This window comes from Perognathus longimembris, chromosome 3 (genome assembly GCF_023159225.1).
Source record: "Perognathus longimembris pacificus isolate PPM17 chromosome 3, ASM2315922v1, whole genome shotgun sequence".
Taxonomy (NCBI): domain Eukaryota; kingdom Metazoa; phylum Chordata; class Mammalia; order Rodentia; family Heteromyidae; genus Perognathus; species Perognathus longimembris.
This window is the reverse complement of record NC_063163.1, coordinates 10,652,158-10,675,340: the sequence shown is the minus strand read 5'-3', so window position 1 is coordinate 10,675,340 and position 23,183 is coordinate 10,652,158. Positions and strand designations below refer to the sequence as shown.

At 48.2% G+C, this 23,183-nt stretch overlaps 1 protein-coding gene across 1 annotated transcript in view; it reads right to left on the bottom strand.

The window, feature by feature from the left end:
- Nucleotides 1-22,829, bottom strand: part of Abcc4 (ATP binding cassette subfamily C member 4) — a 203,452-nt gene extending 180,623 nt beyond the window's left edge. Inside the window, exon 1 of the mRNA XM_048341177.1 lies at nt 22,714-22,829. Coding sequence (XP_048197134.1) covers nt 22,714-22,787 — 74 coding nt within the window. The 5' untranslated portion in view covers nt 22,788-22,829. The remainder of the gene's footprint in view (nt 1-22,713) is intronic.
- Nucleotides 22,830-23,183: the final 354 nt, after the last annotated feature.

Below are 23,183 nucleotides of genomic sequence, written 5' to 3'. Positions count from 1 at the left end.
TTAAAATATTTTGGCATTTTCAAATCCTTTTTGGCAGGAGGAGAGACTGCCCAGATGGATCTGGAGCTAGCCAGCTCTTTAAAATAGCTGAGACTCCAGGGAAACTGTCTTTCCTATCACACAAACTACCATCGCAGGACCAGATCCCCTCCTGGCCTGTCCCCACTGCCTGAACAATCCCAGAGCCAGGTACCAAGCAACCCGGGCAGCTGAGAGCCCGCCACAGTGATACAACCACCCACCTGCCTCTCCTGCCTTCCCCGAGGCGCTGCCACTACTCCAGCCCCTCGGTTTCCTCACCAGCCTGGTGTCTCCTTCGTGGCCTCCGCAGGGCGCGCCATGCCCCCTTCCCTGTCTCCGAAAGCTTTGCCGCCCTGACCCTCTCCCCGGTCTCCACATGCGGCTACACAGGAACAGACATCTCCATTTGCGTGCACCTGTGGTAATGGCAATCAAGCCCGGGGGTCTTGAACTTCTGAACTGCAGTGCTCAACCACCCCCCTCTCAAGACTGCCCTGTTCATTTTGAATGCATAAAGCCTTACAGGAACACATCAGCCTCAAACTAGGCTACCCTACAATCCAAAATAAAACACTTTTTCTGGCCAATGGTATAAAGCTTGAAGAGGAAGGGCATCTGCTTGCCATGCTATGACTTCACTGCAAGTAAATGAAGTAGTTATTAAGAGAACTGAGCGCAGGTCTCCACTGAATCCTCACGTCGCACCCTAATGAGCACGATCTGAGTTTGTACTCCTAGTACTTACTCATGCGCTAATAACTGAGATTGCTTAAGCTCCACAAACAACACACAGAAAGCTTTCCAAGCTCTGGGACAGAACTAAAGGTGTGAACCAAAACTCTGATCCCTGTGTTGTTTTAGAACATGGAAGCAATTCTCCACATAAATTAAGACTGCTTCCCTACGGGTTCCTAGACCATGGCTCTCCTAGGCACTCTACCGAGCTCCCGGCAATCGCTCCAGACCCAGAAGAAACTCCCTGTGCAATCCTCTGAAGAGAAGAAAAGAACAGCCCCTCAAAACGCAGGCTCAGAGCACCATAGTGAACCGTGTGACAAGAGCTGTCCTCAGCAATGTGCAGTACCTGCCAGGTGCTAGTGGCTCATGCCCGGCTTCCGAGCTAATTGAGAAGCCAAGGTGTAAGGATGGAGGTTTGAAGCCAGCCCAGGCAAAAGAAAGTCATGAGACTCTTCATTTGATGCACAAATGCGTACATTCTTGCTCTCTGGTGCACAACATAGAAATAAAGCCAGCAACCATGAAAAACTTAAAACAGAAGAGAAAGTTTGCTGCAAAGAAAAAGAAAAGGGCTGCCTGGAAGAACAGACAAGGGACTAGAAGCTGTTTTGGCTGCTGGGGGGTGGGGGGGGGTTGGAGGGCATCTCCTTTTATCCCTCCAGGAGAAACTGGGGGCTAGGTACGGAAGCATCCTCCCTCCCCATCCCCACCCCTGCCCCAGGAATGCTGGAAGCATCCCTGCCAATTCTGGGGGTCTGGCTGGGTAGAAGACACATAAGATTCCAGGAGTGAGGGATGACTGGGTCCCTGGAGGAAGGTTGTAGCACAACTGTAATAAGGTCAGTAAGGGGCAATGACCTTGGTTTTCCCCCCCCCCCCCCATCATGTTCTCCAATTAAATGTTCTCCAGCAAAAAAAGCTGGAAGTAAAAGAGTGGCTCAAATGGTAGAGCACCAGTCTTAGCAAGGAAGCAAGAGTGTAAGGTCCAGATTTCAATCCTGAATACTGGCGTCATGCACCCCCCCCACACACACACACAGAGTAACATTCATTTAAACTGTACTAACATTTCTGCCTATTATTTGGAGCTAACGGAGGAAAGCTAATTACACATCATAGACTTTTCGAACTGGGCAGTACTATGTCAATGGGACAGATTTTAGGAAAATTCCAGCTGAACCAGTTCATTCTTTAAAGCATTAGGTCAATTAGGAACATACCAAGCCTCAGCTTGAAGAGCTGCCTATTCAGAAAGAACAAAAACATCCTTTGAAAAGCCTCCCTACAAGGTCTAGGAAAGGGCTTCCTTGGGAGGAAATACACGAAGACGGGAAAAACACCAAGGCGAATCTCTGGGCCCAGCCTTCAGAAGAACCTGGGTGTCTTCACACTGGAAAATATTCCATGTTACCACCAATGCTCACAAAGGTGGAAGAACAGAGCTGGTTCTGTCAGACATGATGAAGGAGAATCTTTGCTCATCCATGTGGTCTGTCAATCCTGCTCTGGCCTGGCCAAGCCCCACAGTTCCTTCAAGCAGACCATTCGGCCCCTTGCTCCTCCATCAAACTTGCCTGTTTTGACTAGCAATCCATCCAACAAAGGTCTAATATCCAAAATATACTATGAGCAATACCCTCACCCAAAACTAATAAGCTAATCAATAAATGGGCAAAGGAGCTTAATTAAGGGAGACTTCCTTGAAGAAGAAATAAGAATGGCAAATAGACACATGAGGAAATAAATGTTCAACATCCCCAGCCATAAAGGAAATGCAGAGCAAAACAACTCTGAGATTGCCTATCACCCCAGTTACACTGAACAACACTGAGAACTCGAAGAACAAATGCTAGCTTGTATGTGGGGAGAAAGGAACCCAAATGCACTGTGGGTGGGAATGTAAACTAGTACGACCACTCTAGATGGTGGTCTGGAAATTCCTCAGAAAACGAAACATAGAACTTCCTTATGACCCAGCCACTCCTGGACATCTACCTAGAACCTCACAAGTCAGAATACAGTAAAGATACTCACGCATCCATGTTCACTGCTGCACCTCTCACAGTAGCCAAGTTATGGAAACAGCCCAGATGCCCCACAACAGATGAGTGGATCGATGAAATGTGGTATAGGTACACAATGGAATGTTACTCATCCATTAGTAAAGAATGAGATTATGTCATTTGCACGGAAATGGATGAGTCTGGAATAAATCATGCCAAGCGAGGTAAGTCAAGCTCAGAGAGGCAAATGCCACACTTTCTCTCATATGTGGAAGTTAGAACTAAAATATAACTGGACATACAAACCTATACAAGACTCTAGGCATTCACAAATAGACAAGAGGCTAGAACACAATGGAATCTTCCTTCCTCATCCCCAGCCTCCAACAACTATAGCAAATGGGTAACAACTTTATTAGCAAACAAGGATGCAACCACAAACTACCTTTCTTCAGTGGGAGTTTCAACAAGACTGTTAAAGAAACTAGGCTCAACTCGCGACAGTCCTACTCAACAGGGTGAGATCTGGGTATCATAGTTCAGGCTTACAAGGACAGGAAAGTCTATGAGACTCTTATCTCTAACCACCAAAAAGAGAGAAGTAGGGCTGTGGCTCAACTGGTAGAGCACTAGGCCTTGAGCAAAAGTGCTCAAGAACTGCACCCTGGCCCTGAGTTCAAGCCCCAGGACCAGAAAAGGAAAAAGAAAAAAAGTTAGTGTCGACATATTGTCTAATTACATTTAAAGCCCTAGGCAAATTTTCTTTGGCGTAGGCCACATGGCTACTGTATATGTTCTTGGTACATTGTGTATTGTATATATGTCTACCTGACCTAGGAAAGGGAAAGAAAAACAGGGTGTAAGATATCACAAGAAATGTACACACTGCCCTACTATGTAACTGTACCCTTTTTGCATAACACCTTGTCAAAAAATGTTGTTTAATTAATAAATAAATTACAAAAAGAAAAAAAGTTAGAGTCAATCTCCCACTAGTAAGATTGTCCAGCATTGAGAATTTGAACAATAACAAATGCTGGCAGGGATATAGGGGAAAAGGAACACTATTCCATGTTGGTGAGAACATAAACAAGTACAACCACTCTGGAAGGCCGTTTGGAGATTCCTCAAAAAAAAAAAAAAGAACATTTAGAACTATCCTGTGATCCAGCCATACCATTCTTGGGCATCTACCCACAAGTCAGGATACAGTTAAGATATTTGCACACCCATGTTCACTGTTACACTATTCACCATAGCCAAGTTATAGAAACAGTGCACATATCTATAATGGATGAGTGGATCAAGAAAATATGGTGCACGAGAAAAAAATACTTTTATGTCATTTGCAGGAAATGGATGGATCTAGAACAAAATATGTTAAGTAAAATAAGCCAGGCTCACAGAGACAAATGTTTTCTGTCATATGTGAAAGGTAAACCTAAAATATAAGTAGGCATGATAACATGTACAGGCCCCATTTCATTTCCACACACACTGACTAAGGGAAGGAATGCTTAGGGGAAGGGACCCAAAGGAGTAACTCCTCTGCACAATTAAGGTACTGTTTATCAAAACCAACACCAGGAAGTAGAAACCTGTTTCAGGGGAGGGCACAGGAATGGAGAAAGGAAGAGTGGGGAAAGGCAATCATATTCAATGTACAATTATGTAAAAAGTGAACTATATAACTTAAGGGTAGGGTAAAATGGGAAGAACAAAGGAAAAGGTGACATTGACCAAGAAGCATGGTACTCATAACCTGATTTATGGAATTGTAGCCCCCTTACACAACAACTTAATAATAACAAAAGGGGGGGGGGCTAGAATCATGACAACAATCTATTTGACCTGACTCTTCGGTACTCGCCATGCAAGGGGAACTTGTTTGTCTGGGTTCTAAACCACAGACAGGTTCTTTTGATGGAGCTCAGATGGACAGACAGACAGGCCCAGAATGACAGCCACCCAGTAAATTCAACAGGCTACCTGAGATGGGGCAAAAGGGATAGAGCTCTCCAAGTGCCAAATACAAGATCAGCGTGTTCCCGGCCAAGAGAACAGCTCATGCAGAGGGGTGAGGCCTGGGACACCCCCAAAGCAGCTCTAAACCATGCTGGGCCCTCCTCAGGGAAAGGAGGGCAGGGCATTAGGTGGAAACGCAAGGAACTCAATTCCAGGCTCATCCATCCACACCAGAGTGAATACCAATCCATCCACACCACAGAGTGAATACCGCACCCCGAACTGACAGTTAAAGAGATCAGAACTCAGACTGGCGCTGGACGGGGAATCACAACGCTGTCCCACACCAGGGACACTCCCAGTGAGGCACACTCCACCCAAGCCCCAGCTCCTCAGGCCCCAGTCATTCACCCTTCCTCGGGGCCAGGTACCCCCACCCCCTGCTGCTGTGACCTCAATACTCCCCACAGGAGGCAAGCAGCTCCCAGGCCTGCTGCTTCTCCCAGCCCACCCCAACAGGACACAATCAAGTGACTGGTGGAGCCTAGCTGAGGAGTGGGGAGGGAGAGGCCCCATAACCACAGACTTCCCAGGCCCTGCCCCTCACTCCCGATGTCAGAATCCTGGGCAGCTGGTGAGGTCCCCTAGCTCTGGCTTTCTGTCCAGTGTGGCCCCTCTGCCTCACACCTCTGGATGTAGCTGCTTATTTATAACGATCTCCACTGGTTAAACACACGCGTCTTCAGGACACCCCGGTGGCCTCCATGAACTTGAACATGAGTCGATGTCCCAGGTGCCTGTCAATACTGACCCAGCTCCCACTAATCCTAGGACGGACCAACCCACATGCCACTGCTTGGCCAAGCACCAAAGCAGGTGAGTGTGACCCATTCCAAGCCAAGGCAGGGGTTAGTTACCCCAGAGCATAGCAATGACCACGTATTTTCTTTATAGCTGCCACAGTCAGTCTTTTTCCTTACATGCAAAGCCAAGGTTATAGGCCATTTCTGAGCCTATCTCGTCACACATGAAGAGTAATAAATATGTGTTCATAATGTTCACTCTGGGTAACGATCAGCAAATATTTATGTCACTTATATCACTTATGTCACTTATAGAGAGAAGGAAGCAGGTAGGGGAGGGAAAGGTATCTCTAAAGGTGTATTAGCTTCACCTGGGTTAGCGATCAATTATCCAACCTGGGATAGACTTAAGATTGAATGGGGAGCTATAAGTAGGTACAATAGGTGTAACCCAGGGACAACCCGGCCACCTGGCACAGCCTGAAAGGAGGATTTGAGAGAGGGGAGAGACTAACCACAACTCTGACCTCAGGGAATTAGAAACTCCACCATTACTCAGATTCCATGGTAAACCACAGCGTGAGGGGTAGTGCTACCTTCTGAAATAAAAGGATCCATGAATAACCCAGGGGACCACAGCCTGATAGGAGACAACCTGTGTGTTCCTACTAACTGACCAAATGCCAGGCAACTTCAGAAACAAACAATGGGCCTGAACATGGAGGGCAGACTGGCAACCCTAGCCAAGGCAACTCATTTCTGTACTGGGGATAAAGACAGGAAAGCAGATTTCTACACACAGTAAAACACAAGAAGCCTTTCCCAGATCACACTGGGCCTGCGCCTGCACATGCGCACATGCTCACTCGGGAATACAGCCCCTTCCTTCACCTGCTGAGATACTTTGCCTGTGGCAGGCAACACCTGGCGATGGGAATCAGACAGCCCACGCCCGCCCTCTTCTTATTCTGCTTCTTTGGGCCTGAGTTAAGCTCTCTGCCCCCCGGTTTGCTGGCCTGAAGGCTGAGCACGTGACCACCCACAGCAAAGCCTTTTCACACATTAGTCATGGCTATGGTAGCATGCCACCTGGTCCTAAAGGAGGTTGTCTTTAAAAGAACTGATTCTGAACAGTCTGCACGTGCTATTGCTAGTCCAGAATGGCTGAGAGGGAACCAGGGCTTCTGGTCTTGGAGAGACGTAGATGATCCCATCTTTGAAAATCTCCTTATCCTTACTGCACGTAGTATCTTTATGGAAGCAGGCCATGGGGCTTCTTTGCTGGGAGAAAAAATTGAGCAAGTCAGAACAGCAGGGAGGGCAGACAAAAGAACAGGAGGGAAGGCAGGACACAAAGCAGAAAAGGCCTAGAGAAGTCAGCACCAAGGAGGAACTGAGACTGAAGGGTCTCTCTATGTGTGTATCTGTGTGTGTCTTTCTCTGTACGTATCTGTGTGTGTGCACGTGTGTGTGTGTGTGTGTGTGCATACTAGTGCTTGCATACAGGGCCTAGGTGCTATTCCTTAGCTTTTTCATTCAAGGCCGGTGCTCTACCACTTGAGGGACAGCTCCACTTCGCACTTTTTGCCGCCTAACTGGAGATGAATCTCTTGGATTTGCTATTGAGGCTGGCTTTGAACCAGCATCCTCAGATGTCATCCTGAGTGGCTAGGATTACAGGCACGAGTCACCAGTGCCCGGCTCAGGATAACCTGTTTCTGGCCCAATTCCTTCGAACTACAAGAACACTCCCAGTGCCATTTGGCACCAGGTCCTTTTAAACATTCATGGCCAAGTTCACCTCCTTGGAATTCTGGCTAGGAATTGGAGCTAAGCCCCGCACAGGGAAGATACGGCACAACTGACTTTTTCTGTGAAACCCTGAGTAAGCACCCTCCGCCTGTCACCGGCTTCTCAACATCAAAACTCCTTTTGAGGCAGGGAATCACAAGTTTCCAGTTAGAGCTCCCCACTCCGTTCCCCTAGCTGCCACCAAGCTGGTTCTCCTTTTGTTTTGTCCTTTGTAAAAATGCTTGTTCCCCGAAATCCAAGGCCATTCCTTCCTTGCTTCTACATCCTTGGGCTGGCTGCTCTGTGGGATCCCTTCCGGCTGCACCTCATCCTTCCTGACCAGCGCCTCTCTTACAGGAAAGGAGGAGTCCTGGGGAACAGTGGGTACCGGGCAGCTTTGTGGCAATGACCTTCAAATGCCTTCAGCTTACTCTCTGGGCAGCTCCTAGCAGAAATGACTAAAATCCTAAGAAGAAAGAGAGGGAAAGAACCATGGAGGGGAGGAAGAGGGGAGGAACAGGAGGGTTAGGAGGGAAGGAAAGAGGGGAGAAGAGAGCTCTTATTCTGGCTTACTCCAAAGAGACCAATTTTCTCTTTAAAAAAGATTAAGGAAAACAATGCTACATTATATTCTAGGTGAGGGAAGAGGATTTTGTGTTGTGGGGAGAACACAATGAAGCAGCCATCTCTTTTCTCCACTTTGGATACTAGATAGCCTAAGGACTCATCTAGGGGTTTTTTCCCCCCCTCAACAGGTAAAACAGTTTAGAGAACTTTGCTTGGAGATATAAAAGAGAGGGTTCAGGGCATGGACCGGAGTTGTTTCATAGCCTGTGAGAATACAAAGGCTTACTTACACAAACAGCCTTCTGCCAAAGATCACCCCACCTAGCACAGCTCGGGGGGCAAACCCCAGCTGTCACAGTGATCTGATTTCTACAACAGTCATTGTCCTGGGAACACCGAGGGCAGACCATGTTCTCCTCTTCCTGATCAACCCGCTACAAGCTTGATGGGAATTGCCTCCACAGCTGAAAAACTCTCGGAATGAAGCCTGATGCACAAGTCTGAGGGAAAACTCATCAGGAAAGAGCTATCAACGACGCTGAGAAGAGGGCCAGAATGCTCGGTGAGTTCAAGCTCGGTGATAAGGTCAAGCTGGTGCCATGCATTGAAGCTCTGCTCCCCAACAGCCAGTGGCACTAAGTCCAGCCAACACCTCCAGAAGGCACGTGGTGACATCAGCCTGCCACAACAGACCAGTCTCTGTGGCAAGAAACAGAAATGTACTCCCTCAAGATCAAGATGGCCGCAACGCCTCTGCCCTAGGCTTACAGATGGCTGTCTACTCCCTGGGTCTCTACCTCGCCTTTTCTCTACATTGCCTTGTCTCTGTACCACCTCTGTGCCCAAATTTCTTCTTCTCATAAGGATACGAGTCCTATAAGATGAGGGTTTACACCAATGACCTAATTATCCTCTGAAAGACTTCATCTCTAAATACATCACATCCGAAGGTGCTAAGGGTCACCACTGGGGTACAGAGGTTTGGGGAAGTCGGCTATGTCTTAGCCCAAGGCCAATCAGAAATGAGCTCTTTCCAGGCTCTACCTGAATGTCGTCTCTCCCCTGGCTGGGAACAAGAACTGGGTCCCCACTCATTCTCTCCACTCCTGTCAGGCTCTCATTTTCCTGTGCCGCCAGAAGGCTCTGCTACCACCTAACAACTGTGCGACCTTGGCCAAGCGTCTTAACCTCCCTGGAACTCAATTCTTACCTTGAAACCAGGGGGATGGATGCCAGCCCTGAAGACCTGCTAGAGGATTCAGAGGACCGAAATGCAAAGAAGCACACAGTAGAGATGCAGAGGTTTTCCTGATGACAATGCCACCTTCTCGTACACTCCCAGGTCCTGCTCCTTATCCTCAGCCCTTGACACCAAGTGTGCACACACGTGCACACATCTGTGTGGCCTGGGTACTGTCCCTTAGCTCTTTCACTCCCGGCTAGTGCTTTACCACTTGAGCTACAGCTCCACTTCCAGCATGTTGCTGGTTAGGAGTCTCATGGGTTTTCCTGCCTGGGCTGGCTTCCAACTCGGATCCTCAGATCTCAGCCTCCTAAGCAGCTAGGATTCCAGGCACAAAGCCCTTGGTGCCCTGGTCACTTTCACCAAGTTTTCAAAAAGGTTTCTCACAACCTAGGGATGGAGCCCTCTAGCCAAGTGTTGCCAAAAGAACTTTGTGTGACAACAGCCAGGCCCTTTCTTGAACCACAGGAAGGAAGGAAACAAATTAAAATGTCTTTTATCCCTATAATTAGCAGCAGCCCCTTCACGGGAGGGACAGTGGGAAAGGCACAAGCAGGATTGGTTAGAACAGCAGCAGAGTTGCCCTGTTGGTACCCAGTGCTGGCACAAGCACGGGGGACATGCTCTTAAATGAACACACAGACAATACCCCACCTCCAGGGAGCTGACCATGAGCTTCATAGCTATGCTACTCCCCGCTCTGTCCCCAGTAATGACACCACAAACAAGCACCTCACTGCTGCAGAAAGCAAGGACTCCCGGAACAAGCTGTCTACTGGCTTTCAAGCCCGGCTCTGCCATTCACAGATGATGATGAAAAGTATGATCTTGAAAAGCATGATCTTGAAAAGTAACAGTCCCTACCCACCTAGGTTTGGCAACAGGACTGACACTGTTCAAAAGAGACATGTACACATTACCTAAATTATGAAGTTGTAACCTCTCTGGACATACCATAATAACAATGAAATTATATATATATTTTTTAAAAAGATGCATTGTACTTATAAATTGACTTTTGGAATTGAAACCTCTGTGTACAACTACTTGATATCTCTCTCTCTCTCTCTCTCTCTCTCTCTATATATATATATATATATATACACATATGTATATATATATATATTATTTTTTTAACCAGTCCTGGAGCTTGAATTCAGGGCCTGAGCACTGTCCCTGGCTTCTTTTTGTTCAAGGTTAGCACTCTACCACTTGAGCCACAGTGCCACTTCTGGCTTTTTCTGTTTATGTGGTACTGAGGAATCGAACCCAGGGCTTCATGCATGCAAGGCAAGCACTCTACCACTAAGCCATATTCCCAGCGCAAAATAAAAAATTTTAAAGATTTTTTTTTTAAAGTTAAATCCGCCAGCCAGGCACCGGTGGCTCATGCCTGCAATCTTACTCAGGAAGCTGAGATTTGAGGATCTTGGTTCAAAACCAGCCTGGGCAGGAGAGTCTGTGAGACTCATCTACAATGAACCACCAAAAAGCCAGAAATAACACTAGCTACGAGCAGAAAAGGCCAAGTAGAGCTAAGTGGTCCAGGCCCTAAGTTCCAGCCCCGGTACCACATACCCACACGAAAGGATGATAATGACTGTGACCGATGATGATGATGATGATAAAAGTGACATCTGAAAAATGAGCTACAAGTTGGTTGAGGAACAGATTTTCCAAGAGGAGGCTGGCAGCAGAGCCCAGAGCTACTGTCAATAGAAAGAGCGGGCATTCGAGGGCAGCAAAGGACCGGTGAGGGCACAGGTGAGACAGCTGCCTATCTGAGAAAACACTAGGTTGGTCCCATGCCAAGGAGAGCAGAGCACTGAGGGCCAAAACAGACACTATCAAAGCCCTGGATGGGAACAGCACAAGCAACAAGGCAGGACTGGGTAAAGAAAAGGCCTGTGGTAGACCAAGTGAGTTAGAACCAGAAGCCACCAACATCCTGACCCTTCTCGGACCAGACCCTTCATGTCCACATTCAGAGAAGTGCAGTACCATCTGAGCAGCTTTAACCACGCAGCTCCGCCTGGGGGCGTGGCACTGCCTGAGAGTGTTCACAGGACTTCCGGAGACAGAGGCCTAGCTCTCGGGATGAACTGTGTTGTGTCTCCGTTCGTGGCCCTGTTTTGTTGTTTTGATCTGGGTTTTGCCATCACCAGGACTTGAACTCAAGGCCCTGTGCTCTCATTGTTTTCTTGTTCACAGCTAGTGCTCTGCCATGTGAGCATAGCTAGCTCCAGTCCAGCATTTTGTTGCTTATTTTGAAGGTGGGGTTTTGCAGACTTCTCTAATCAAATTACAACCACAAAGATCTCACACAGCCTCTTGAGTTGGTAGGATTACAGGTATAAGCCGCTGGTGACCAGTGGCTTTTTCTTTTTTAATAGATCTTCATTTCTAGGGGGCAGTGAACACAAACAAGTCACTTATCTACTTGCCACAGATGAGTCTGACACATGCACGGCCCTCAGATTATTTTCTTGCTGCCTTGCACTATGTAATTGAATGGCAATAGAACGCTATCCTATGACCATAGAATGTACATGAGATGGTTTAATTGTATAAATATGTAAAAAGATGACATCAAAGCCCAGAGTGGTCATGTAGCTTCTCGTGGGCCAAGGTCATAGGGCTCAGTTCTGCCCAGCTAAGGTCAGCTGTTGGCAACTGCAAGTGCAAGAAGCCTGCATTAAGACTAAAGTAATAATTTAGAATCATGAACGAAGAACACTGAGTTCAAGATGCCCAGCTGGGTACTAAGAAAACAAGAAAACGCTGGTTACAACCCCAGAGAACTAACAACCTAGTGCTTTCTTTTGAAGTCACAAATGAATCAAGTATGTACTCCTAGCTACATGAGAGGTGGAGATCTGGGGGGTTTGTGGTTCAAGACCAGCTGTTGTATAAAAGTTCTTATGACTCTACTTCAACCAATGGTTGGGTATAGTGGTATACACCTATTATCCCTGTTACAATGGCTGGACACAGTGTTGTGTACCTGCATCACCAGCAACACAGGGAATCACAACAGTTAGGAGGACCACACTCATATAAATAAGAGGATTGCAGTGCAAGTCAGCCTAGGCATAAAGTGAGACCCTGCCTCGAAAATAACCAATGCAAAAGGACCCTGAGGATGTGGCTCAAGAGGCAGAAAGCTAGATTAGCAATCATGGAGCACTGAGTTCAATCCCAGTACCCCTGCCAAAGAGTAAAGATCTGCAACTAAAGAGAACATATTTATGATAGAAGCAATTTTTGACTCCTCTGGGCTCCTCTTGATCTCGATCTCTGTCCCAGAACGTGACAATAAACAGAAGAACACAGAGGACAAATCCATGCCTGGAGCTCGTTACCTGACTGTACTCGCCATCACATCCTAACTAGATGACACTATAAGACCTGACTTCTCAAGTTTCCATTTCCTTCACCAATAACCTAAGGACACAATCACCCTCAACAAGGTTCAAGGACCAGCTTTCACTAAGATCCCAGACCCATAGCAACCCCTTCTCTCCCTCCCCCCAACTGCCACCTACTGAGAGCCTACAGGGACAAGCAAGTCCCACTGTGGCCTGGTTGTCATGTTTTGAGATCAGAGTCTTTTGAGAGGAACCCAAAGGGAGTGGGGACAGAGAAGTTCAGAATCTTGGCCTAAAGGGAAATGCCTGCAGAAATGTTGGCCACTTCTGAGAAGCTGAGAACCAGCTGTTCTCATACCAATGAAAACTCCAAAGGAACCCTCTAAAAGTAAGTTAAAAAGGAAAAAAAAAAAGTCTGGGTGGCCCCCTGGAAATGGACATTCAAAGTGACCTAGGAGTGGGCCAAGCACTGGTGATCTTTTGGCTGCCCAGGTGACTTGCTCATAATGGAGGCCCAGGCAACACTCAGCTTCACACAGAGTCTGGCTGAGACACAGCTGGTGTTAACCACAAAGGTCTTCAACAATGACAGGAGCCCAGTGGCAGAGCATATCCTGAACACACAAAGGCCTTCGGTTCCATCCCCGGTACCCCCAAAAAGAAAAAAAAAAGGAATTTAAATGAAATAGGCCTAGTAAACGTCACAGCAATGGCATCTGCAGGTGTTGAAAGCAGGCAATTTGAGAGCATATATTCACAAAAGGTTAGTACCAAGAAGCAGCCTGTGATTGGACAGAGAGAAAAAAGCCACCAAACTAACACCAATCTTTGCCCAGAACACCCAAAACCTGTGGACTCCCATAGGGCAAAGGGCATACCCCATCCCAAACTCGCTCCCAACACTGGAGGACAACCTGACCTACTACGCCTGGTGTGGCTCGGTGGATCAGACACAATCAAAGGACAGTCCAGGCTTGTCTTTCCTACTGTTCTGTTTTTATAAAAACGTTTTCAAGCAACCACAATGGCTGCTCAACTTTGCCACCAACCAAATGAACCCAGCTAGCAGGTTATGTGAGGACAAACCCAGCCCCCACAGGCTGTGCGCCCAGTGGACTGTGGATCATGTATCTGCAAGCACTGCAGCTTGGGCACTCGTTTATCTCCAGCTCAGACCTCCTCCCCAGTGCCCCATCAGGACCAACTCCCTATCTAATATCTTCACTCAATACACAAGGCAGGCATGTCAGACTCAACGTGATCAAAAGTCAACCTCTGACTTCTGTTAAGCCATTCCCACAGTCTTGGCCAAGCTCCATCCTACCCATGGACCAGGTCAAACCCTCAGAGACATCCCTATCTACCCTCAAAGACCCCTTTCCCCAAGCTTCCCCCTCAAATAATAATCATGGGCCAGGACAACAGTGTGGACTGAAAGTATATGTCCAGGCCGTCCCAGAGGACCATGCGGAGATAATCACAGACAGGAGAAGAAGGTTCATAAGAAGGTTTTAATGGGGCCATAGTTCCTCCAAGAGAGGGAGCTACGTGGCGTGGCGTCTGCACCTTATCCAGGTGGCAGCTTCTCTCTCTCTCTCTCTCTGGGGGTAAAGGGGAAGTGAGTGGGAGTGGCTCATTAGATATGGGTGGATCTGGGGGCTAATGGGAGGAGCTGAGGACCTGAGGCTAGGGAAATGCTAACACGGACCACCTGCAAAAGAGACCTGGAGGGCTGGGGATATGGCCTAGTGGCAAGAGTGCTTGTTGCCTCATATACATGAGGCCCTGGGTTCAATTCCCCAGCACCACATATATAGAAAATGGCCAGAAGTGGTGCTGTGGCTCAAGTGGCAGAGTGCTAGCTTTGAGCAAAAAGAAGCCAGGGACAGTGCTCAGGCCCTGAGTCCAAGGCCCAGGACTGGCAAAAAAAAAAATAAATAAAAATAAAAAAAAAAGACAAAAGAGACCTGGAACATTCATTCCAGCCATTTCTAGAAAGTGTCTGCTAGCCTGTCCTAAACACTTGAGATTGAGCAGAGGGCACAAGAGATGACGATCCCTATAAATATACAGGCCTAGCCATGATCCAGTGAGTTGTTTGTGTTTGTTTGTTTTTTTTACAAAAACAGGCTGTGGGCCGTGTTGGACTGCAGGTCTAATTTGCCAACCCACTGTATAAAACTTTGTCTACAATCTAGCAAGCGCTCAAAAAATATCTGATGGATAGAGATATGGCTGAGTACTAAAGCACTTTCCTAGCACCCCAAAAGTCCTTGAGGTGATTGCTAGTGCATGCATGTGCACACATGCACGTGCATGCACGCACACACATACACCCTCACACACTACTGTAAAATTGTGGAAGTTATTTACAGATACCAGCTTGTAGATGGAATGGATAACCTGTGGCATATTCTGTCTTGCTCTAGATGCCAGATGAAAAAAAAAAAAAAAGGGATAAATGAAAGAGTACTGGGCTCTACCAGATGGATGAAGGGAGTGAAAAAAGATACTGCCACTTACGAAAGCATGGGAACTGGAGAAATTTTCTTCAAGATGGTTATTTAATGGGGCCATGCTAGTTATCTGATTATAAAAGGGCCAGCATATGAAGGGAGGCAGTCAGTGTGAAAGGGAAGTAAAAATGGGGAGAAACTGTCAAGATTGAAAACCAGCCAACCAACCAAGGAATCTCTGGCTCAATACATCATGATCCAGAATTCTAATAACCTAGAGTCAAATGTGAAGTAAGAAACGTCCCCAGGGGCTGGGAATATGGCCAAGTGGCAAGAGTGCTTGCCTCATATACATGAAGCCCTGGGTTCAATTCCTCAGCACCACATATATAGAAAAGGCCAGAGGTGGCGCTGTGGCTCAAGTGGTAGAGTGCTAGATTTGGGCAAAAAGAAGCCAGGGACAGTGCTCAGGCCCTGAGTCCAAGCCCCAGGACTGGCAAAAAAAAAAAAAGAAAGAAAGAAAGAAAGAAACGTCCCCAGTGCCCCAAGTCTGAAGGAATCCCTGTGCTGAGCGTGGCTGGAATGGCTTCAGGTGAGAGCCTGCAGGACCACCCCCCCCCTTGGTCACCACAGTCCCTGCCCCTGGCAGGTGACACGGGCATCGACATTTACTACATGTTTGGACTGACTTGGAGCACAGACTGTGGAACCCATAGACCATACATCTAGACAGAGGTGACTACATGACCGGTCTGGCCAATGGGATATGCATGCAAATGGCCTGTCTCATTTCCAGCCAGGAATACAAAAGCCTGCTACACATAATCTCTCTCTAGCTAAAGAAATAAGACTGGGGAGAGGACCCAGGGACTTCAAGGGGGAAAAAGAAAAAAAAAAATCAAGCCACGGACACACTTGTGGTATAGAGATACCCACTCTAGCTGATCCAAAACACACCTTTGCAGATAGGGTCTCTGGCTAAGGCCAGAGGCTGAATTCAAGCTGCAGGAAGGTAAGCATTTCTGCAGAACCCTTGAGGACCTCAACATCTGCATTCAGAAAGCATGGGCTGAATGAATGAACGAGGCTCAAGGACATTTCTAAAGTTGAATCAAGAAGATCTGATGTCAGAAGATCAGAGTGAAGAATTGAAAATTGAATAGACTCCATACCAACCGCCAACTCAATGGAGCTGCAGTAATTCAATAGAATGTAGAGGGGGAAATGTAGTTCACATGTATGCACAGGTAAAGAGCATATCCATTCATTCACCTCCATGCAAGGAATGCAGGATTCGGTCAGCAGACAGTCGGTCAGTCAACCAACATGGACCAGTCTGAAGCTAAAGTCCCATAGGCAAATGCTGGGCTCTGCTGTCTGCTGGCCTTGGTCTGAGACACAGCAAACCCAGGGAATACTCTGTACCACCACCACATCCTAGCTGTAATGCTCCTGACAAGTCACCAACTTCTCTGGGCCTTTTAATCTCACTGTCTGAGAACTAAACTACATGAGGACTGCTAGATGCTGGTGGCTCACGCCTGTAATCCTAGCTACTCAGGAGGCCGAGATCTGAGGACTGTAGTTTGAAGCCAACCTGGGCAAGCAAGTTCATGAGACTCTTATTACCAATAAACTACTCAGGAAAAGCCAAAAGTGGTGCTGTGGCTCACATGGTAGAGCACTAACCTTGATAAAAAGAATCTCAGGGACAGGGCCCAGGCCCTGTGCTCAAGCCTCAAGACTATCACCCCCCCAAAAAAAAATGAGGATTATATGTAAAAATGACCAAAATCCAATGGGTATTAGTAACTAGCAGTAGTAAATCCAGGTATAATGATGCATGCGTACCTAGAATCCCAGCACTTGGGGGAGATGGAGGCAGGAGGATCTCAAGTTTGAGGCCAGCCTGGGCTACACATTGAGACCCTACTGTAGTACAGCAAGAAAACTGAGAAGCCACATTTTGAATGTGGGAGTCGAATCGGGAGTCTTTATTGGAAAGCCAGTGGTCTGCAGGGGGGCTCCCGTCACAGAGATCTGCAGCCCAGCGAATACACTTAACACTGCCAGAAAACTGAGCTTGCAGGGGCTGGGGATATAGCCTAGTGGCAAGAGTGCCTGCCTCAGATACACGAGGCCCTAGGTTCGATTCCCCAGCACCACATATACAGAAAACGGCCAGAAGTGGCGCTGTGGCTCAAGTGGCAGAGTGCTAGCCTTGAGCGGGAAGAAGCCAGGGACAGTGCTCAGGCCCTGAGTCCAAGGCCCAGGACTGGCCAAAAAAAAAAAAAAAAAAAAAAAAAACTGAGCTTGCAATAATAAAGACTCATGTGATTCCATCGGCTTTCGGCTCCTTGGTGGTCTTTTGGGACCCCGAAATCTGGGCATAACAATTGCTCCAGGGCAGCCTGAGCAGCAAAGTTCTTAAGATCTCTTGATGATAGGACAGAAGTTAGATGCCTGGATGAACACTGGCCATCCCAGCAACTATGGGAAGCCTAAAGCAGAAGATCACAGGCAGGAAGCAAAACCCTATTTAAAAACTAATTACCACGAAAGAGGGCTGGAGTCTGGCAGGGTTCAGCAAGAGAGTGCCAGCCTAGCAAGTATGACGACCTCAGTTCAAACCCCAAGATTGTCTCCCACAACAACAACACAAAGTAGCTACTAAAATGCAGATAGCTAAGAGCCACCCAGACTTAGCAGAACCAGAATACCTGTACCAGGTAGGGGGCCTTGAATCTGAATACCCAGGAGCCACCCAGACTTATCTCCATCAGAATACCCAGCTAGGGGGCCTTGAGTCTGCATTTTAAATTGGAAAATACTGTTCAGCAGGTCTTCAACAGTTAAAGAAAATATCATGCTAACCCTCTTCGGACATCCATTTTCAAATAATTCCCAGGTATAACATAATATAAAGGTATCTTTAAACGATCAGTCTTTTAGTAAACCGAAGACTTATTCCCCAAATCTGGCACCCTCTATTGGGGTGCAAATGAATGCAAATTCTGAATGGTTGAGGTGGACCCTGGCCTGCAGGCAGCCCCCCCCCCCCCCACCGCCCGGCCCTAACTTCCTCTGCTTCCGCTCAGAGAGATACACTGGAATGTAGCTACACCTGGCTGGGATGGTTTCCCCGCACACCTGAGTTCACCTTTGCACAACTCCTGAACATAAAAACACTCAAACGCCTGCAGGGCAGGAGAGGGGGTCAGAAAGGCACAAAGGGATGGATGTGGTTCTCAGTGTGAAAAAAGCTCTTTCCAATCAGAGTAGGTCACTTCTGTTTGGTTAACCTGGTGATAATTGTTTTTCTGAAAAGTTCCTGCTTTGAGGCAGGTGGCCCAGCCCTTGTTAATTACATTTTAATTACATCCTTTTCCAGTTGCAATGTTTAATTAACTCATCCAGTTAGAAGCTCCTTGAATTTCAGTTACATCCTATTCCTGGTAATTAAGCCACATTTTTTTTTTTTTTAACCCCAGATTGTGACCCTGAGCTCTGCCAATCTGAGCAGAGGGGCGGGGCCTGCTGGGTTAGGGATAAAAGAGCAGCCTTGTCTGATGCACACGCATTTGTACTGTAGAAGTAAATTTTCCTGGCTGAGTTCTATTTGAGCTGGCGTCCATACTCCTACGTGACACGCAACATCGTGAGCTATCTCTAGCACCTGGCACCACAGAAAAGTTCCAGGTTAAGCATAAGAAGGTTCACATTGTTGAGGTGCTGGAGAGCTCCACACCCCAGCAACAGCAGACAAGACTTAGCCCATCAGGTACACCACAATGAAAAAGAATAAAGATCAAAAGCCACAAGGAAACTCCAAAGACAAATTATCCACCTGACGTGGGAGAACAAAACACCAGGCAATATCTGGCCTGCTGACCAGATATTAAACAGCAAGAATACAGAAAGACTTTTAAAATATATAATAAATTTGTAAGGTGTGTTTTCATGCGTATTTCACTGCAAAGAATTGTGAGTAGATTTCAATATGTTTTTGAACTGTTCTACATCTCATTTGGAGGTCTACCTGTGATATAAAATGGCCACAAATGGCCAAACTGAACAATCAAGAGAGAAGAACTGGCTCGGATCTTTCCAGAGCAAGAGCTAGCCTTGGAAAGACAACCCAGCCTCCATCTACACTTGGACTGTTAATGACAAAGTGACAGAATCATATAAGGGGCGTTCCAAAACCAGTATTAAAACATTCCAATTGAGCCGGGTCCTGGTGGCCCATGACTATAATCCTGGCTACTCAGGAGCCTGAGATCTGAGGACCAAGGTTCAAAGCCAGCCCAGGCAGAAAAGTCATGAGACTCTTATTTCTAATTAACTACTAAAAAGCAAAAAAAAAAAAAAAATGGACCTGTGGCTTAAAGCAGTAGAGTGCTAGCCGTGAGCACAAAAACTCGAAGTGCCCAGGCCCAGAGTTCAAGCTCCAGGACACACACACACACACACACACACACACACACACACACACACACCACCCCAAATTTAGCCTGGCACTGATGTATCATGCCTGTAATCCTAGTTACTCTGGACGCTGAGATCTGAGGATACTGATTCAAAGCCAGCTCAAGTGGACAATTCTGTGCCACATTTATTTGCAATTAAACAGCAAAAAGCCCAAAGTGGTAGCCTTGTTTTTTGGTGTTTTTTTTTTTTGTTTTTGTTTTTTGGCAGTCCTGAGCACTGTCCCTGGCCTTTTTGCTCAGGGCTAGCACTCTGCCACTTGAGCCACAGCGCCACTTCTGGCCATTTTCTATATATGTGGTGCTGGGGAATCGAACCTAGGGCTACATGTATATGAGGCACACACTCTTGCCACTAGGCCATATTCCCAGCCCCAAAGTGGTAGCCTTATATAAGCAAAGGGCACAATCCTGAGTTCAAGCTCCAGCACCAGCACAAATACATCCATCCATGTATATACATACATACATATATAAAAGGATAGAATACATACACCAGCCAACCTCTCCCTAAGCCATGTGCATTTCTGTCCACATGTCATCAGAGTTCTGTGAGTCCCCAGAGAGTCTGTCCTGTTGTCACCAGTGGCAGTTTCTACAACAGCCCAGCTCTACAAGATGACATTTCACCAAGTGAGACTTGGCCAGCAACAGGAGAGCACAGATTTCACCATTCTCTAAGGGTCATATGCCTCTGGCTCCAGGAGGCCCTGGAGGCGTGGGGGGGGGGGAGGGGAAGGACAACCACACTCCCTCACTGTTAATTTTCAACCTGCAGGGCAGAGGCCCGGGAAGAGGCACAACTGCAGGGCTTGCTGGGTAGCAAGAATCCTGCTCAATACTTAATTACCGGTGCAATTCTAGATAAATAATGAAAATATATCAGCTTGAGGTGTCATCAGATGCAAAAATAGAGACAAAATCTCACTCTGGTTCAGAAACCGAAATGGGAAAAGTCATTACTTTTTTCCTTTGCTTTTTATTATTATTAGATGTATATTATGTGCCAAGTGCCATTCCCAGGGCTTGAAAAACTCAGGGCCTGGGTACCATCCCTGAGATTTTGCATTAGAGACTAGCACACCACCACGTGAGCCACAGCTCCACTTCTGGCTTTTTGCTGGTTAATTGGAGATGAGAGTCTCACAGACTTTCCTGCCTTGGCTGGCTTTGAACCATGATCTTCATATCTTAGCCTCCTGAGTAGCTGGATTACAGGCATGAACCCCTGGTACCCAGATTTTTTTTTCCTATACTTTTTAAAGACAGATCTAGCCAGGCATCATAGTCCATACCTATAATCCTTGGGAAACAGATCAGGAGGCTCAAGGTTAAAGGCCAGTGAGGCAAAAGGTTGGTGACATTCCCGTCACAAAAATGACGATGTCATAGCACACATCTGTAATCCCAGCCATGCAAGACACCATAGGTAGAAAAATCAGTCACATACAAAGTCCCATCCCCCAAAACCTAAGTCAAAAAAGCAAATGTATCTGATTGAGTCTGCCTTGTTGCCCAGACTGGTCTCAATTTCTTAAGGCTCAAGCGATACTCCCACTTCGGCTCCAAAGTACCTGGGACTACAGGTATGCATAGCCATGCCTGGATTTCCCTGCACTTACACTCTGGAAGTGCATGTAAGAGAACATATATCAAGAGTTCTGTGTCCTAGTTGGGCACGGGTGCCTCCTACTTATAATCCTACTCAGGAGGCTGAGATCTGAGGATCATGGTTCAAAGCCAGCCAGGGCAGAAAAATCTGTGAGACTCTTTATCTCCAATAAACCACCAAAAAGCTGTTGGCTAGACTTGAGGTAAGAGCAGAACTGGAAAACAGGAAGGATGGAAGGATGGAAAGAAGGAGGGAGGAGAAAGAAGGGGAAAGGGAAAGGAAGAAGACTTCTGTGTCTTGCATGGTGTTCAGAAGACAGAGTGCCACCTAACTGGGACTACTTTTTACACTAACCATAGCCATATTCTGCCTTCTAACCCTCAGAGCAGGTCCTAACAGAGAGCACATTACAATTAAAGTAACATTAGATGACTCATTTTTCTCTTGGGATCCCCTAGGTTTTCCCATAAATGAAGGAACCCTCTGATTGTGGGGAAAAAATAAAGGGCAGAGGTCAAGAACAAAAGCTATTAGTAATCAGTCAGCCTGTTTCAGCCTATAGGATTGGGGCCTACCTTACCCCAAGTAAGACCCACAGGTTCTGGGGACTCCATCCTTCATGGCAGAAAATCCCACCAAACAGGGAAATCAGTTCAGAGACCTACTCCAGCTAGATGGGGATCAAAGACAAAAGCCACACCTGAGAACAGCTCTTGCTCGCCAAGTATCCTCATTCACAGATAAAAATAATAATAATTATTATAAATGGAGAGATGCTGCCTCACACCTGTAAAGCAAAGCTACGCAGGAAGCAGTGATGGGAAGATGGTGGTTTCAAGCCAACCAGGGCAGGAAAATCCACGAGACTCTCACCTCCAACTAACCACCCAAAAGGCCAAAGTAGAGGTGTGGCTTTAGTAGGAAAGCACCAGCCTTGAACAGAAAAAAAAAAAAAAATTAAAAAAGCAAGCTTCAGGTACAGCGTCCAGACCTAGCACAAAAATACAGAGTATTTTATCCACACACACACTGTGCATCTCTCAGTTCCCGGCCCACATGGAGAGAGACAAGGGCATGGTCATGGTCACAGAGACACACGCCCAAGCCAAGCAGGACAACCCAGCAAGACACCCTGTACGCTAGCAGGACACCCGAGCAGGGTCACGCCCAGTAGGCCACCCCTAACAGAACACCCCAGCAGGCACCCAGGCAGGGCACCCTGGACGGACACCCCAGCAGGGCACCCTAGTAGGAGGGAGAGGCCTGGAGGGAGACTATTGTCAAGAACATCAGAAGAGGCGGAGCCGCCACCGGGCGGCTGGCGCGCGTCCCCGACGCCCATTCGGCTCGGGCTGCGATTCGATAAAGGCAGCTGTTCCGAATGGAAGGCGCAAGTGCCGTGTTAGCGCGGGAGAGCCGGGGCCGCCCTGGGCGCGGGGCGCGGGGCGCGGGGTGCGGGGACGGCGGCCTCGTGCAGCACGCCCTCCTTCCCCCGGGATCCCCGGTCCCGGGTCCCCCCGCGTGCGGCGGCCTCGCAGGATCACGCGCGCCCCCCACACACACACCGGCCCGCGCAGCAGCGGCGGGGGGCGGACGCGGGGCGCGCGCGGGCCGAGGGCGCGGGGTGCGGGCGGTGCGGGGCGAATCCGCGTGTCTCACCAGAAGAAGACGCGCGAGCACAGGTTGGCGTCCTGCAGCGGGTTGGGCTTCAGCTCCGTGCGCACCGGGAGCATCCTGCCGCGGGGCGGGGGCCGGAGCCGGGGCCGGGCGGCGGTGACTGGCGCGGCTCCTGCGGGCGCCGATCCGGGTCGGGATGCCGGCGCTGCACCCGCGCTGGAGTCCGCGCGCGGCGGGATCCGGATAACCCGCCGCTTCCGGGAGCGGCGCCGCGACCCGCCCTGTCCCCGCCTCCCGGGGAAGCCTCGGGGAGCCCGCTACGCCGCCGCCGGGGTCCGCGCTCGGGGAAAGCGGCGCGTGGAGCGCGGCGGGGGCGCCGCGGAGGGCCTGGCCGGGCGCACGGAGACCGGGTCCTGGAGACCCGGCGGCGGCCAACTTGGTCCGAGTTTGAGATCGGCGCCGAGGCAGCGACCTTGAAATCCGGGGGGGGGGGGGCGGGGGGGGAAGGTGGG